The sequence below is a fragment of the Coenobita brevimanus genome, chromosome 93 (assembly GCF_032717465.1).
Source record: "Coenobita brevimanus isolate Jiangsu-jjx chromosome 93, ASM3271746v2, whole genome shotgun sequence".
Classification (NCBI taxonomy): Eukaryota; Metazoa; Arthropoda; class Malacostraca; order Decapoda; family Coenobitidae; genus Coenobita; species Coenobita brevimanus.
The window spans coordinates 25,577,023-25,592,246 of NC_137046.1; the positions used below are offsets into that span (position 1 = coordinate 25,577,023).

Sequence of the window (15,224 nt, forward strand, 5' to 3'; positions counted from 1 at the left end):
GTGACATCTGTAATGCGGTGTTACCTATTAGTCATATCATCCTGCGCTGTCGGCGATTTATTCGTGAACGTGCTTCACTTATAAATTACTGCGGCGCAGTAGACGTCCCCTTCACCCTTTCCACCATCCTGGGTGATGGGGACATTGTTATAACTGATAAATTGATGGCTTTCTTGAGAGAGACCGGACTGATCAGAGTGATGTGACTTTTTTACTGCGTGGTTATGGTTATTATGAACAATAAATATGTATATATTGTAATATTAATTAGGGTTGACAGTTGACATATTTTAAATAGTTCTTCCTCCCACCAATCTATTTCTAATATAGATGTCCCCTACATTAAGCCAAGTTCCTCGCCTGACAGTCACCAGCTGATGAGTGCAAGTGTGCAATATAGGAAGGTATTGGGCACTTGCAGTTGATGGTGGTCTGCTGGGCGAGGTTCTTCACTTTTTGTACAAATTATGTAAATACATTATATTATCTTGCTTAAGTTATTCTAATTAGGGACGACAGCTGACGTATATGGAAATGTTCCTGACTCGTCTGGTTCCCTTTCATATATTGATGTCCCCTATATTAGGTTGTGCCTCGACTGACAGTCACCAGGTGATGAGTGCAGGTATGTAATGTAGAAAGGCATTACATATCTGCAGTTGATGGTGTTCTGTTAGTCGAGGTATTTTTACCATTAGTGTAGGTCTAGCTCTTTGTCTCTGTAGGATTTAGTATAGGTTAGCGATTTGTCTGTTAGGTGATTAGTTTTAGGGTCTTTAGGTTAGTGTTTCTTTATAATATAAGGTATAAAAAATATAAAACCAAGAAAAAATTAAAAACAAAAATACAAAAAAAAATAAATAACATTAAAATTATTATATATATATATATATATATATATATATATATATATATATATATATATATATATATATATATATATATATATATGTGTACGTTTGCATGAAAGTGTGTCTGTATGTATGCATGGAAGTGTGTGTGTGTGTGTGTGTGTGTGTGTGTGTATATATATATATATATATATATATATATATATATATATATATATATATATATATGTTTGTATATATATGTATATATGTTTAAATGTATATATATATATATATATATATATATATATATATATATATATATATATATATATATATATATATATATATATATATATATATATATATATATATATATATATATATATATATATATATATATATATATATATATATATATACATGGCCTTAATAACCAGGGGCTTCGGCACCAATGGTTGATAGGCCGGAAAAAAAAAAAAAAAAAAAAAACGAGAAATAGCTACAGAGCAGAGTGGGAAAGTGGAGGGAAGGATGATGAGGTAAATATGTTAGAAAGGTTTTTGGCAAGGTGCCAGAAGGAGCGGGAAGAATTCGAGTTGGAGTTCAAAGCATTTAGTATGGATGAAATTATATTTAGCAGAGCGAAGAACAGACTTAGCACGATTCCAGGCAGAAAAGTAAAAAAAAATGAGATTCATGGTTGGGTTGGCTCGGGTACCTTTTGCAGGCCCTCTCCTTGTTGTGGACAGCATTAGAACAAGCGTGATTAAACCAAGGTTTCTTTTCATCAGTCAAAGGATATGAGAAAGGAATGTATGCTTCCATGCCTGAGAGAATAACCTCTGCAATGTGCATGGCACACTCAGATGGCTCTCGGCCATGGAAGCAATAATCATTCCAGGGAAAATCAAAGAAGTACTGCATGAGGGCCTCCCAATCAGCAGCTCCAAAGTGCCACAACCGAGGTTTCTTTGGAGGGTCCACAGGCTGAACTGAAGTAATAGGACGGGTTAAGGTGATAATGTTGTGGTAGGATGAGCCCAACGGAAAGGAAAGATTAACAGTGTAAACAGAAGAATTGGTTGCGAGGAAGAGGTCAAATATGTTGGAACTCCCTCCAAGGCAGTCTGGGATACGGGTAGGGTGCTGTACAAGCTGTTCTAGGTTATTAAGGATAGAAGAGATGTAGGCTTGTTCACCATGTGGGTCAGTGAAAGGAGAGGAGAGCCAAAGGTGGTGGTGAACATTGATATCTCCAAGAATGGAGATTTCAGAGAAAGGAGGAATGGACAAGATGTGCTCCATTGTAGAAATAAGATAGTCGAAGAATTTTTCGTAGTCAGTAAAATTAAGGGATAAGTAATCAGCACACATATATTTTGTCAAAGAATGACAGGATGGCCAAAGCCAAAGTCGAGAATACTGAAGAATCAAGTTCAGGAACATGAGAGCAAGATAAGTCGTTGTGTACAAATACACAACAGCCACCTTTGTCTTTGAAATGAGTATAGAGAAAGTACGAGGATACAGAAAAGGGTTTGCTAGCAGTTGCCTCAGACAGCCGAGGCTCAGTTAAGATGAGAAGGTGAGGCTTAGAGGAGAATTGGTGCTTAACTAAGAGAAAGTTAGAGAAAAGGCCGAGAATGTTGCAGAAATGAAGAAGTGAGTCAGACATTGGTCCCAGGTGTCTCATTGGGTTGTAACCAGGAGAGGGTGGATGGTGGGGACATTTATGGTTCCTCCCTCCCTCTCCTGGGAACTCCGAGACACCATTTTGGTTGAATTTAGAAAAGGAAGTGTCCTGTGTAATATACATGTAGTAGTTTGGTGCTGAGAGTTAGAGAAACTTGTACTGGAGAGCATGCTGGCCTACTCTCCGTGTTACTGAAACACTGAAAAAGTTCAGCAAAGGGAGATGGCCAGGAACTAGTCCCAAGGGCTGATGAAGCAGGAGTTCCAGCTCTCCCTGTCATCAGCATTCTATCCACCTTGGGAGTACCGCCCTGTTCTACTGGTGCTGCAGTCTACTCCCTATTTGCCTCCTATTATTTGACTTTAACTGCTCTGTTACCTCTCTTCTGCTCCATCTTTGTTCCTCTGCATCTTCACCTTCGATCTTTCACTCTCACCACTATTCTCTCTTAATATCGAACTCGCTCCTCTCAGTTTTACCTTGCATACCAATACCACGTGATGCGAAAATTCTGTGCATCATCTTCTCACCACCCTCGTATCAACAATATTGCCCCCTCATCTTCCTTTCTACAAGCACGGAATTTTTTTTTTTTTTTTTTTTATGTGTCCGACTCTGGGTATATGCTTCACAGCCTGCACTCAAGGCCCAGTAGTCCTCCTACATACCATACACCTCTGTACATGTCACCACTTCGGCGCTAACACCCACCGTCCATATTGAATACATGCTAGGGCTGTCTCATACAGGACTGGTGTATTGGTATTAGCGGGGGTACTTTTATGACATGTCGGCGAGTCATCTGGTAGATCAGGAAAGTCTGCTTTTATGAAATTCAAATCCTTAAACTGTTCCCTGCCCCAGCCGGGATTCGAACCTGGGTCCAACAGGACTGCAGGCCACCTTTCTACCGATTCAGCCACCGCCTCCCCCATTAATCGGGCTCGTTTTGTAAACCTCTCCAGCCTCTCTGTAGCATGTATATTTACATGCGTCAATGAACACTTAACTAAGAAAAACATTACACGCCTTCTGCCACCACCTCACTGCCTTCACGTCGCCACCTCTCTACAGTCATCCCACCTCTACCAACCAAGACTGCCTCTCAACTCTCATCCCTCACAGAAGACGACCTCAGAAGCCTCTTGATCTTCAGGTGCACCAGCAACCAAGATGTGACTGACATGATAGACAGAGTCATCCCCTCCATCAAGACCAGCAAGGTACAGTACCTTCATACTCGTACTGAGAATGACACATCCTTCAGGCTGTTAAATCATCTAAGTCTGCTGCAGGTGTCCACTACGTCTGTTGCAAATTTTACATTTAGAGCACGTAACCACCTCTAACTACACTTTGTATAGGGCCCGGTTCCCTCTATAAGAGGGGAGATTCTATAAATAACAACTTCCATAAGGTAGAAGAACAATCGCGGAAGGCCCCTTGTGATCTCATGCCAACTTGCTCAAGCTGGGACCCTTATTCAATTAGCAGTCTTTTCTCATACATCTGTCCGTCCAGTAATTTTACCATGATTTGTTTAATGCTTCATTAAGTGTTGGGGTAGTTGGCAAGGATTAAATCTCTGTTTCAACCCATAAATAATTAAAGAGAATAGAAGTTTTTGTTTTGAACTGCAGAATGTCACATTGTTTGATTATTAAATTATCTACTACTGTTACTTATTTTGACTAGCAATGGTTCTGAATAGTAATTTTTAAAATTAATCAACCCCAGTGACTTATGGAATATGGTAACAACTGTAAACAGACCAGTTATATTGTTTTGTTTTTTTAAGTAACAACAGAGGAAGGAAAAACAAATGAATAAAAAAAAATAATCCGTACACCAGATTACTGGTGTCCTCTGTTCATAAAATATCTGTAACAGTTAGACTTGAACGGCTGTAGGTTGAAGTTTGGAGGGAAACAACTCTGGGGAAGCGAGTTCCAAAGAGATGCAGTTCGGGGAATGAAAGTATTCTAATAGGCAGAAGTTCTGCAATATGGCTGAGTGACATTCCAGTCATTAGCGCTACCAGATGCCCGTGTAGCACGAGGGAAGGCATGGAGAGGTGGAGAGGTTATTATTTCAAATACACAGTACAGTAATCAGAAACTGATTAACATATAGCTGATAAGAAAATCTAACCTTGAAATCATAGAGTTGGTTGGCGAAGTTTGTGAATCTGTCAAGAAAGAGCCATCTGCCTGGAGTGAGGCGAATCAGGTTTGTCGTGTATCCAGGAAACTCCTTGCGTATCGCCTCCATCTCCTCTCCATCCACTACCTCGACTTTGTGGCCACTCTTCAGCACCTGGCGGACGTCAAGTAAATTAGTAACTGAACATCTGCTAGGCAAGAATAGGTGTGACCTCTACATAAGACATATTCCTTCCGATATATTCTAACTGTCATTAATTTTAAATGATATTCAAGTAAAGCAAAAAGACTAGCATGCTTAAAGTGATCACAACCCAGGTTATGAGTTAAAAGTTCACTACACAGTTTTCTGCAGAGATGGTCTAAATCTCTTCCGAGACGACTCTGAGACAGTGAATATAAGTTTTGTTTCAATATTCTTTCTTTATATTCAGGTTTTCACAACCTTAACTTGCTCATAACGTTTTTCTAACATTTATATTCTGTACTAGATATGCATACTGGGCCTGTGATGCTGTTTCCCTATTAGCTCTGACATATCCTGAGAGTTTCTCTTAAATATTTTTTCGTTCACCTATGAAATTCTGTTATTCAGTCTCCTCATTGCTGCAGCTTTCTGGCACTTTCATCCAAGCTGTAAATTTCGTCATATACACTGTACGGTCCTCTTCCTGCATCATCTAATCACTGGTGATTTGAATCACTTGATTTCCCTCTTCCCCTCTCATATTGTACTCTTACTCAGTAATACTGGAGCATATCTTGGTGTTAAATTTCATCAGACATAATCGAGACAAGGGGTGCCTAAATGTGGCCTGCTACTTACAGGTTGCTCCAGCTGAGCTTTGAGTAACAACGGGCACTTAAGCACTACTGTATGTTAAAAAGTTCTGCTCCTTAAGTGTAAGAGAAGAAGAATGCCATCCTAATTGACTTATATTATCTAAAAGAATATTGCCATCCCACTTGACTGATATTAATGTACAGTACCTCAAAAAAGTATCAGAACAACTATGTAGGAAACAAACTGAAAAACCAACGATGTGATCTGAAACACGCCTGAGGTGAACGTATGATTTCAAAACTATCTACCCCTAAGTACGGATACTTTCTTGAGGCACTGTACACTCTTGTTTTTATAAAAGCCACTTAAATATACCCATTGCATGTGCTTTTTAACGAGCTTTCCAGTGCGTACATCTGCTTTACCTTAACACTTTTCAGGATAACCTTTATGATGACCATTTTTGAGGTTTTATTATTTTTTTATTTTTTCAGCATAGTGGCGAATTTTGAGAAAACCAAGTTTAGGAAAATCCATTAGTTCTTCATGAGCTTTCTAACAATGTGTATTGGTCCAATGTAACTTTAATGATTTCCGGTATTACCCAGTTTGGGTGTTCAGTCTGGCACTTTCTGGCTCTTTTCAGCAATAGGGTAATGAATTCTGAGAAAAGTCATTGAAGCTTTCCAGCGATGTGCATACATCTGCTGAAGATTAGTTTCCAAAATAACTCCGGTTTGGTCCTGTGCTTCGCTACCTACTTAAATATAACACAATGTTCTCGCTCGTTTGCATGAACATTATAATCGTTTGCAGTTTGTAAGAATAAAGTACTAAATGAGATCACATCAATGAAAGAGGGTATAAAAGGTCAATCTAATGGCTACTTTTGGTTCTAAGCTTGTCACTGTTGTGGTTGCCCCAGCCACCTTACTAGACACCGTTTTCCTGAAGCAGTAGGCCAGCGCTTGGTCAGTCACAAAGTTATTTAAAACCCATATATCTGTTGCAGAGATGACGGATCGGATTCATTGTTGTACTCGGTTTTTGCTGGCCAAAGTGATGGGAATCCACCCGAGGTGCTTTTTTGTTAAAGCCAAGATCGATTTTGTATTTGCCTAAAGTGGGCTCAGCAGCAGCTTACTTATTTTCGTTTTGAGAAAGTAAATGTGTTCAGAGTGGATTAATGGCTATTAAACTTCATGAAATATAAATAATCATATAAAATTATATTGCAAAAGTGTTTATGATAATTACAGTCAGTCCTGCACAAACTAGGTTTTGGTCTTTTCGACTGTTTCTACAGTGTGCAATATGGTAAATAAAGTGCTTCTTCCAGCCCTATAGTAGATTATAATTCAATAACCACGAACATTTCCACACGAGCTAGAGTGTGGGAAGCAAGCAGTTGTGGTAACAGACCTTAGCCTATTATGGTCAGTGGCAAACAAGGCAAGTCGTAATTCCTTGATTTGAAAGATATTTTCTTTTTGTAATTTTACCTGAGTTACCAACGATAAGGGGCTTACGTAAACATGGATTAAAACAAATCTGTTATTGATGCTGTAGTTTTTTGGGATTTTTGAAGCCAGATTATTATTGCAGGCAGAAAACGAGCAGCTCAAGCAACGCTATGAATAATACATGTCAAGGTGACATGCACATTAAACTCTGTGGAAGGGTTCATGGTAAAACAAGGAGAACCCTATTTTGTTTTGAGAACAATTATTCAAAGATTAGGATCACAGGGAAAGGCCAAAAGTCAAGATCACTGGACAGAGTCATCTCAAATAGTTTTGATCTAATCTGAAACAAAGTTGGTGGAAGGGTTAAGGGTTTGGCGAGAAGGAAACAATTACTTTTTTTTTAGAGTAAAGTGACGTCGGTCACGGTCACAGGGCAGAGTCAAGTTTGTAGCCCTTAGGGTGCGTACACAAAGAAAGCAGATTGCCTGCGCACTGGCTACCGACGCTGACCCACGCTGATTACTTGCGAGGGCACATGGTCACGAAGGACACAGGTAACCAGCTCTGACCAGCAAGGCGAAGGACAAGGACGTGGTCAGTTGTGATTCACCAGGCGTACAGTGATTTGATTGATCACACTGTAAAGTGTATTTGTATTTTGCATAACACTATTATAGACAAAGAGGGAGTTGAACAACATCTAACTGAGACTGCCATCTCTGCTCCTAAGCAAAACAATCATATGCATTGTCCAGGAAGACCAGCCAACGAAGCTAAGTATGTTAGGGAAATCTTTAAATCATTCTTATTGAATCATCCTTTAGTTTGCAAGGACTAAAAACACTGGATAACATTCTGGTAGTACCCTGAAAATAAACCAGGTCTGGAATCTGTTTCGCTTGCTGTACCTTTACTACTGAGCTAATCAAATTACTCTTGTAAGCACTATTTAAGTTAACAGACCTATTAATAAAACTGTTCATCACTGTCGACTGCTTGTTTCAGTAGTGTCTGTACTCCACTGCACTGATGTCAACAAAATATATTTGTGATAAGGCTTCAGCTATCAACCCACATAAACAGGAATATATTCACACAATAAACTACTATTGTGCTTACCTTCACAATCATATTCTTTGCTTATTTCAGCCCACAGTTTATCTGCCACATTTCTTACTGCCTTACTCCTTTTGTCCCACAATGGAGGTCGCTCAAATACTTTGGTAGTCAGAAGCTCAACGTCCATCTTACTCTCCAGCCTGTACACGTCTACCTGCACGGGTTGAGCAGGCAATAATGGTCCGTGGAATCCGGAAAGTAGGTTGAAGCAGGCTGCCTGCTCCGACATGCTCGACCCCACTTCTTCTATGCACGCCTACACTTGTTTATATGGTTTAATTCTTGACTCAGGTCGGCACCGGTAGTCCCTGCGGGGAAACTGCTTTCTTTGTGCATGCACTCTTAGACTAGGTGGAGGGAGCGTGTTTTGCACTCTCCGAGTGCTTTTTTTTTTTTTTTTTTTTCATTACCTTTGAGTCTACAACCACGTCATCGGAGGCAGCAACAATTGACGAAATGTCGGTTGGTACAGGGAAATAAATAAATAAAAATATTAATGGAACACAATTGTGATGTAAGCAACAAAAGGTGTCTTCAAAAAATCTAAAAGTCAAAGCTACCATGAAATTACCTATACTCTGAACAATGACAATATAGAGGCAAGGTAATAAAGTTCCAGGGTTAGAGTAATCACTTGAAAGCAGTATTCATTATTCAAAATGTTCATCCAGTCGTTGCTGCTGCAGTTGGAACATATTACGTAATATCCCATGAAACAGTTGAATCATTATATCCATGTTCAGAGGGGAACTATCAAGAATTATACTGTGATATCTGAAGAAGCCATTTGCCGTATAAAAGGTCAAGGTTTTGAAAGGAAAAACATATCAAGAAATACAGATGTCGGGGTACATGAAGGTCGATGAAGGGAAGCAGTTTTGGAAGGGGAGGTAAACCAAGGAATGATTTGGCGCCATCTGTTTGAGTGTGTGTGTGTGTGTGTGTGTGTGTATATATATATATATATATATATATATATATATATATATATATATATATATATACAGTATAGATAGATAGATGGATAGATAGACAGATAGATAGATTGACTGATTGATTGATAGATAGATAGATAGATATAGATATATAGACATAGATATACGAGTACTCTATATAATGTTGGTGTTGCCAGGCAAGATGTTTTCTTGGTGGCATACGAGGTTGAAAGCTATGGCTCATTCTCTTTTACTGATTTTATGTAGGGTTTCTATTTGCTGTACAATTTTTCGGTGATCTTCTTGAAGTTTCTTCAGGAGTTCCCCAAAGAGCAGCGACGTTTTAGAACTCTCTTGTTCTATCTTCAGACATGATCTGATTTTTTTTAAGGTTTTACATTCATTTCCCACAATGTGTGGCATTAGGCCAAATAGATTGTAAAAAACAAAAGCAGGATAAAAAGGGTCGCACACTGCACAGTACGGCCTGTCTAGGGGTCCAATTGTGGAAGTAACTTGAAATAAAAAGTCTGAAGATTCATTAGACGCACTTCCACCCTCATGACAGTCAACCAAAGTGGAATCCCCTCACCCAGGTCAGCCGCCCAGAGAACCCTGTATAACGTGGAGTAGGTCGAAACTCCGAGCTGTTACGACCGGGTGTGGGCGCCGAGAGTCAGGAGGCGACAGTAGGAGGACTCATCTAGCCAATCTCTTGAGATCCACGGTAGGAGGGCGAGATAGACAGCCCTCCTTTCCCTAAGGAAGGAAAGGCTCATTGACCTCCTCCCCAGCCGAGGAACTAGTCAACGCATCCTCGGCTATGGGTACAGAGGCAGATGAGTCCTGTCCCTCCTCGGTCACTGATGGTGGTCAGTGCACATCGGCAGCAGTCTTGATCGTGGCCATGTCTAGAGCCGGGTTGGTGATCCAGCCTAGTGAGAGAAGCCTCGAGCCGAAGTCTTTTCTGTGGTGTTGTGTGGAGGGTCGCAGGTTGTGGCTGGGCCCAACGCTCCCGGCAGCGAGGGGCAGAATGTATATTGCGGGAGAAGTACTCAGGGATGACAAGGTGAGGCAGCCCGTTCCCCACAAAGTTCTTGGAGAGGACAATGCACAAAGCCCCCTTATCACCCTCACAAAAAGCCCTTGCTGTCGTGATGCACTTTTCCACGATGATACTTATCTACATAGGACTACCATGACCCCTGGCCTGGCGACCCCAGGCCGCGAGACGTCGCCATGCATGGGCAGAACCCTGCACGACAACGCCTCCCTGCCCAGTAACGTCCCGAGCCTCAGAACCCTTAGGAGTCCCAAAGAGACTAAACTCCACCATCTTGCCATCCCCAAGGGAGCGTTGGAGGTGTCCTGAGTATGGTTTAATGACAAGCTGGTGGTGAACAAAAGCATCAACTCCAGTATCATAGCACTTGATGAAGCTGTACCCTGCCCTGACATTAAACCAAACCACGGTCCCCCTGATCTTCGTCTGGGTCGCTGGAGACTGTGGTCTGCTGCTTTCCTCCCTCAACGGGTTGCAGGCAGTAGCAGATGTGGCCTCCATCATAGCTTGATCGATAGATCCCTTCCCTCTCTCTGATCATCTAATGGTTCTGTCATGTGTGTCTGTTTATATACGATTCATGTGAATTAGGTGGAGACAGGTGGGTGGAGCTGATCAGCTAAGCTGATCACTTATTGACTGCTTCATTGGCTAAGCTTATGTGGCGTTTTGAAGATGGTAGGATTTGAAAATCTTCGGCTGGTGTGATTATTGCAATTTGATTTGTGTTAATGTAGTGTACCTCTAGAAAAATTATCACAAAATAACCAATCTATGCCAGATTTTTGCCTGCATTTTTTTCTACCTCATCCCTCCACCTCCTGTTTGGCCTTTCCTGCATTCCTTGCAGTCTTTTGGAGTCCATTTAGTCAGCCTTTTGTTCCTTCGGTTATCCAATATTCTTGCTATATGACCAGTCCACGTCCATTTCTGTTCTTTTATCCATCCATCCATCATCCAATCCTACATTGCCCCAAGAGGAGCGTAGGAGCCCGGGGCTAGGCAGTTGGTCTCAACATTTAAGATGAGAGTGATAATATTCTTGTCTTTAGTCTGCCCTTGACCCAAGTTGATTACTCCCTCTTTCTCAAAGATTTCCCAACATTAACTATTCCATTGTGCCTTGAGAAGGGATTTGTCTGTTTTCTATTGATTTTGTCAGTTTCCAGGTTTCATCCGTATGTCATACCTGGGATTATACATTCGTTATATACTTTTTGATACATACTGGCAAGCAACTTTTCAACTTCTACTCTGCATCCAACAGTAAATCTGCTGCTATTCCATCTTATCCACGGACTCTTCCCTTTTTCATACTTTTAGGAGAAAATTTTATTCTATATGGTGTTACCTCTGGTATTTCACCTGTGCCAACTGAAAAGTTAGCTATTGGTGCTATTGTATATGATGCATACTGTTCTTTGTAAAATTCTTCAACTCTTCACCATCTTCCCTCTACACTTGATTTCATCATTTTTGTCTTTCACTGGTATAATGTGGTGCTTTCCTAGTGCCATTTGGCTCTGGACATGTTTAAGACCTTTTTCCTTTTATGGTGGTTCCTTTTATCTGATTCAAGTTTCTCTTTGGTTTTCTTTCCTCTTTCTTGCTGAGAAGCTCATTTAATTCTACTCTTTTTATTTAATCTTTCTATATTTTTACTTTCATCTTCTTTCTTCTTTTCATGATCTCGAGGGTCTTGTTGTAAGACTTTTTTTTTTTTTCAATGCGAGGAAGAAGGAACCAAAGGCCATGAGTTCGCAGTAACAGTTCCCTCCAAGAGAAAAACAAAATACAATAGAAAGCCAAATTCAAGATCCGATCATTTTGAGATGCCTGGACACACTGCGTTTGAAAGACAGGAGATCATAGGCAGCAGGAAATACAGACAGAGGGAGACAGTTCCAGAGCTGATCTGTTGCATAAATGAAAGACTGGGAGTAACGGTTAACTCTTGCATTAGAGAGTTGGACAGAAAAGGGATGAGAGTCTGCTGCTAGACGGGTGCTACGCGCCCGTCATAGAGATGGAGGAATGCAAGCAGACAGTTCAGAGGAGCAGTGACCATTAAAGTAGCGATAGAAAAGAGATAAAGATGCAACAGTGCGGCAAAGAGACAGAGGTTGAAGGGAGTCAGTAAGAGGAGGAGAGTTAATGAGACGAAAAGCCTTTGACTCCACCCTATTGAGAAGAGCTGTATGTGGGGAGCCTCCCCACACATGAGAGTTGTACTCCACACAGGGGCAGATAAAACTCCTGTATAGAGTCAACAATTGTGCAGGGGTAAAGAAAGAGCGGAGTCGGCTTAGCACACCCAATCTCTTGGAAGCAGATTTTACAAGAGATGTAATATGCTCTTTCCAAGATAAGTCCCGAATAAATGAAACTCCAAGCATGTTCAAGGATGATGCAGGATTAAGCTGAATATTATTAAACATTAGTGGGTATACCTGTGGAAGATTTTGTCGGGTTGATAGCTGTAAGAACTGGGTCTTAGATGCATTAAAAACAACCATATTATTTTTACCCCAGTCAGAGATACGAGCCAAGTCAGACATTAGGTGTGCCATAGCCTCATCCCTTGTTTGTTGAAGTAACTGTTGAGATGGACGTTGCGGGAACCGAATGGAAAGGTGAAGGGTGAAGTCATCAGAGTATGAGTGGATAGGGTTAGATGTACAGCTTAGATCATTGATGAATAAAGGGAAGAGAGTTGGTGATAGGACAGAGCTCTGAGGAACATCACTGTTGATAGATCTAGGAGAAGAACGATGGCCGTCTACAACAGCGGCTATAGAATGACCAGAAAGGAAGCTAGCAATGAAGGCACAGATAGAAGGATAGAAGTAGGAGGGCAGTTTGGAAATTAAAGATTTATGCCAGACTCGATCGAAAGCCTTTGAGATGTCAAGTGCAATGGCAAACTTTCGCCAAAGTCCCGAAAGGAGGATGACCAGGAGTCTGAAAGGTAGGTGAGAAGATCGCCTGTGGAGCGTCCCTGACGGAACCCATACTGACGATCGGAAAGAAGGTTGTGATAGGAAAGATGCCTTAAAATTTTTCTATTGAGAATTGACTCGAAAACTTTTGAAATACAGGACGTTAAAGCAATTGGACGATAATTGGAGGGTTGGGAGTGGTCACCCTTCTTTGGGACTGGCTGAATGAGAGCAAACTTCCAGCAAGAAGGAAAGGTACAAGTTGACAGACAAAGGCGAAAGAGTTTGCCTAGGCAGGGTGTAAGTACAGAAGCACAGTTCTTGAGAACAACAGGAGGGACCCCATCAGGCCCATATGCCTTGTTAGTACTGAGGCCAGTGATGACAAAAAATACATCCAATGAAGAAATTTTAATGTCAGCCATGAGGAAGTCAGAGGGGGGAAGTGATGGAGGAACAGCACCGGAATCGTCTAAGGTGGAATTGGAGGAGAAAGTCTGTGCGAAGAGATCTGCTTTATCAGTAGAAGAAATAGCTACAGAACCATCAGAGTAGAAAAGAGGAGGGAAGGATGATGAGGTAAAGTTGTTAGAAAGATTTTTGGCAAGGTGCCAGAAGGAGCGGGAAGAATTCGAGTTGGAAAGTTGAGAGCATTTAGTATGGATGAAATTATTTTTGATAGAGCGAAGAACAGACTTAGCACGATTCCGGGCAGAAACGTAAAGATGATGTCATTCAGGGGTGAGTTGGCTCCGGTACCTTTTATAGGCCCTCTCCTTGTTGCGGACAGCATTAGAACAAGCGTGATTAAACCAAGGCTTTCTTGCGTTAGTCAAAGGATATGAGAAAGGAATGTATGCTTCCATGCCCGAGAGAATAACCTCTGTAATGTGCAAGGCACACTCAGATGGCTCCCGGCCATGGAAGCAATAATCATTCCAGGGAAAATCAAAGAAGTACTGCCTGAGGGCCTCCCAGTCCACGGCTCCAAAATGCCACAGACGACGTTTCCCTGGAGGGTCCACAGGCCGTACCGGAGTGATAGGACAGGTTAAGGTAATAAGGTTGTGATCAGAGGAGCCCAACGGAGAGAAAAGATTAACAGAGCAAGCAGAAGGATTAGTTGTGAGGAAGAGGTCAAGTATGTTGGAGCTCTCTCCAAGGCGGTCAGGGATACGGGTAGGGTGCTGTACAAGCTGCTCTATGTCATTAAGGATAGAAAAGATGTAGGCTTGTTCACCAGGTGGATCCGTGAAAGGAGAGGAGAGCCAAAGGTGGTGGTGAACATTGAAATCTCCTAGAATGGAGATTTCAGAGAAAGGAGAAATGGATAGAATGTGTTCCATCGTAGAAGTAAGATAGTCGAAGAAGTTTTGATAGTCAGTAGAAATAGGGGATAAGTAAACAGCACAGATATATTTAGTCAGAGAATGACAGGAAAGCCGAAGCCAGAATGTAGAGAATTCAGAAGAATCGAGTTCAGGAACACGAGAGCAAGATAAGTCGTTGCGTATATATACACAACAGCCACCTTTGGCTTTGAAATGAGTATAGAGAAAGTAGGAGGATACAGAAAAGGGTTTGCTGTCCGTTGCCTCAGACAGCTGAGTCTCCGTTAGAAAAAGAAGGTGAGGTTTAGAGGAGGAGAGGTGGTGCTCAACAGAACGAAAGTTAGAGGAAAGGCCGCGAATGTTGCAGAAATGAAGAAGAAGAGAGTCAGACAGTGGTTCCAGGCACCTCGAGTCATCACCGGGAGAGGGGAGGATGGTGGGGGCATTTATGGTCCCCCCCCCCTGGGGACTCCGAGGCTTGATGAATAGACGCCATTTTTGTTGAATTTTGAATAGGAAGTGTAGTGTGTACTGTGCATGTAGTTTGGTGTAGATAGTTAGAGAAATTTGTACTGGAGAGCATGCTGGCCTACTCTCTGTGTAACTGAGACACTGAAAAAGTTCAGCAAAGGGGGATGGTCAGGAACTAGTCCTGAGGGCTGATGAAACGGGAGCTCCAGCACTCCCTGTCATCAGCTTTCCATCCACCTCGGGAGTACTGCCCTGCTCGACTGGTGCTACAGTCTACTTCTCTACTACTAGGCTTTGGCTGTATTTGTTTTCCCTAGTGCAGCTGCTGATTCCCTTTACACTTTTCCAAGTCTACTCATGAATGTCACATTCGGTGTAACTCACAGTCTGAAATTTCTGTTTCCAACTGAAGGGCATCTTTATTTTCG

General features: G+C 41.5%; 1 protein-coding gene across 1 annotated transcript in view; it reads right to left on the reverse strand.

The window, feature by feature from the left end:
• The window catches only part of LOC145412387 (sulfotransferase 1A1-like), a 257,463-nt gene that overhangs the window by 202,910 nt on the left and 39,329 nt on the right, over nt 1-15,224 (reverse strand). The window contains exon 2 of the mRNA XM_080282275.1: nt 4,678-4,842. Within this exon, the coding sequence (XP_080138401.1) occupies nt 4,678-4,842 (165 nt within the window). The remainder of the gene's footprint in view (nt 1-4,677; nt 4,843-15,224) is intronic.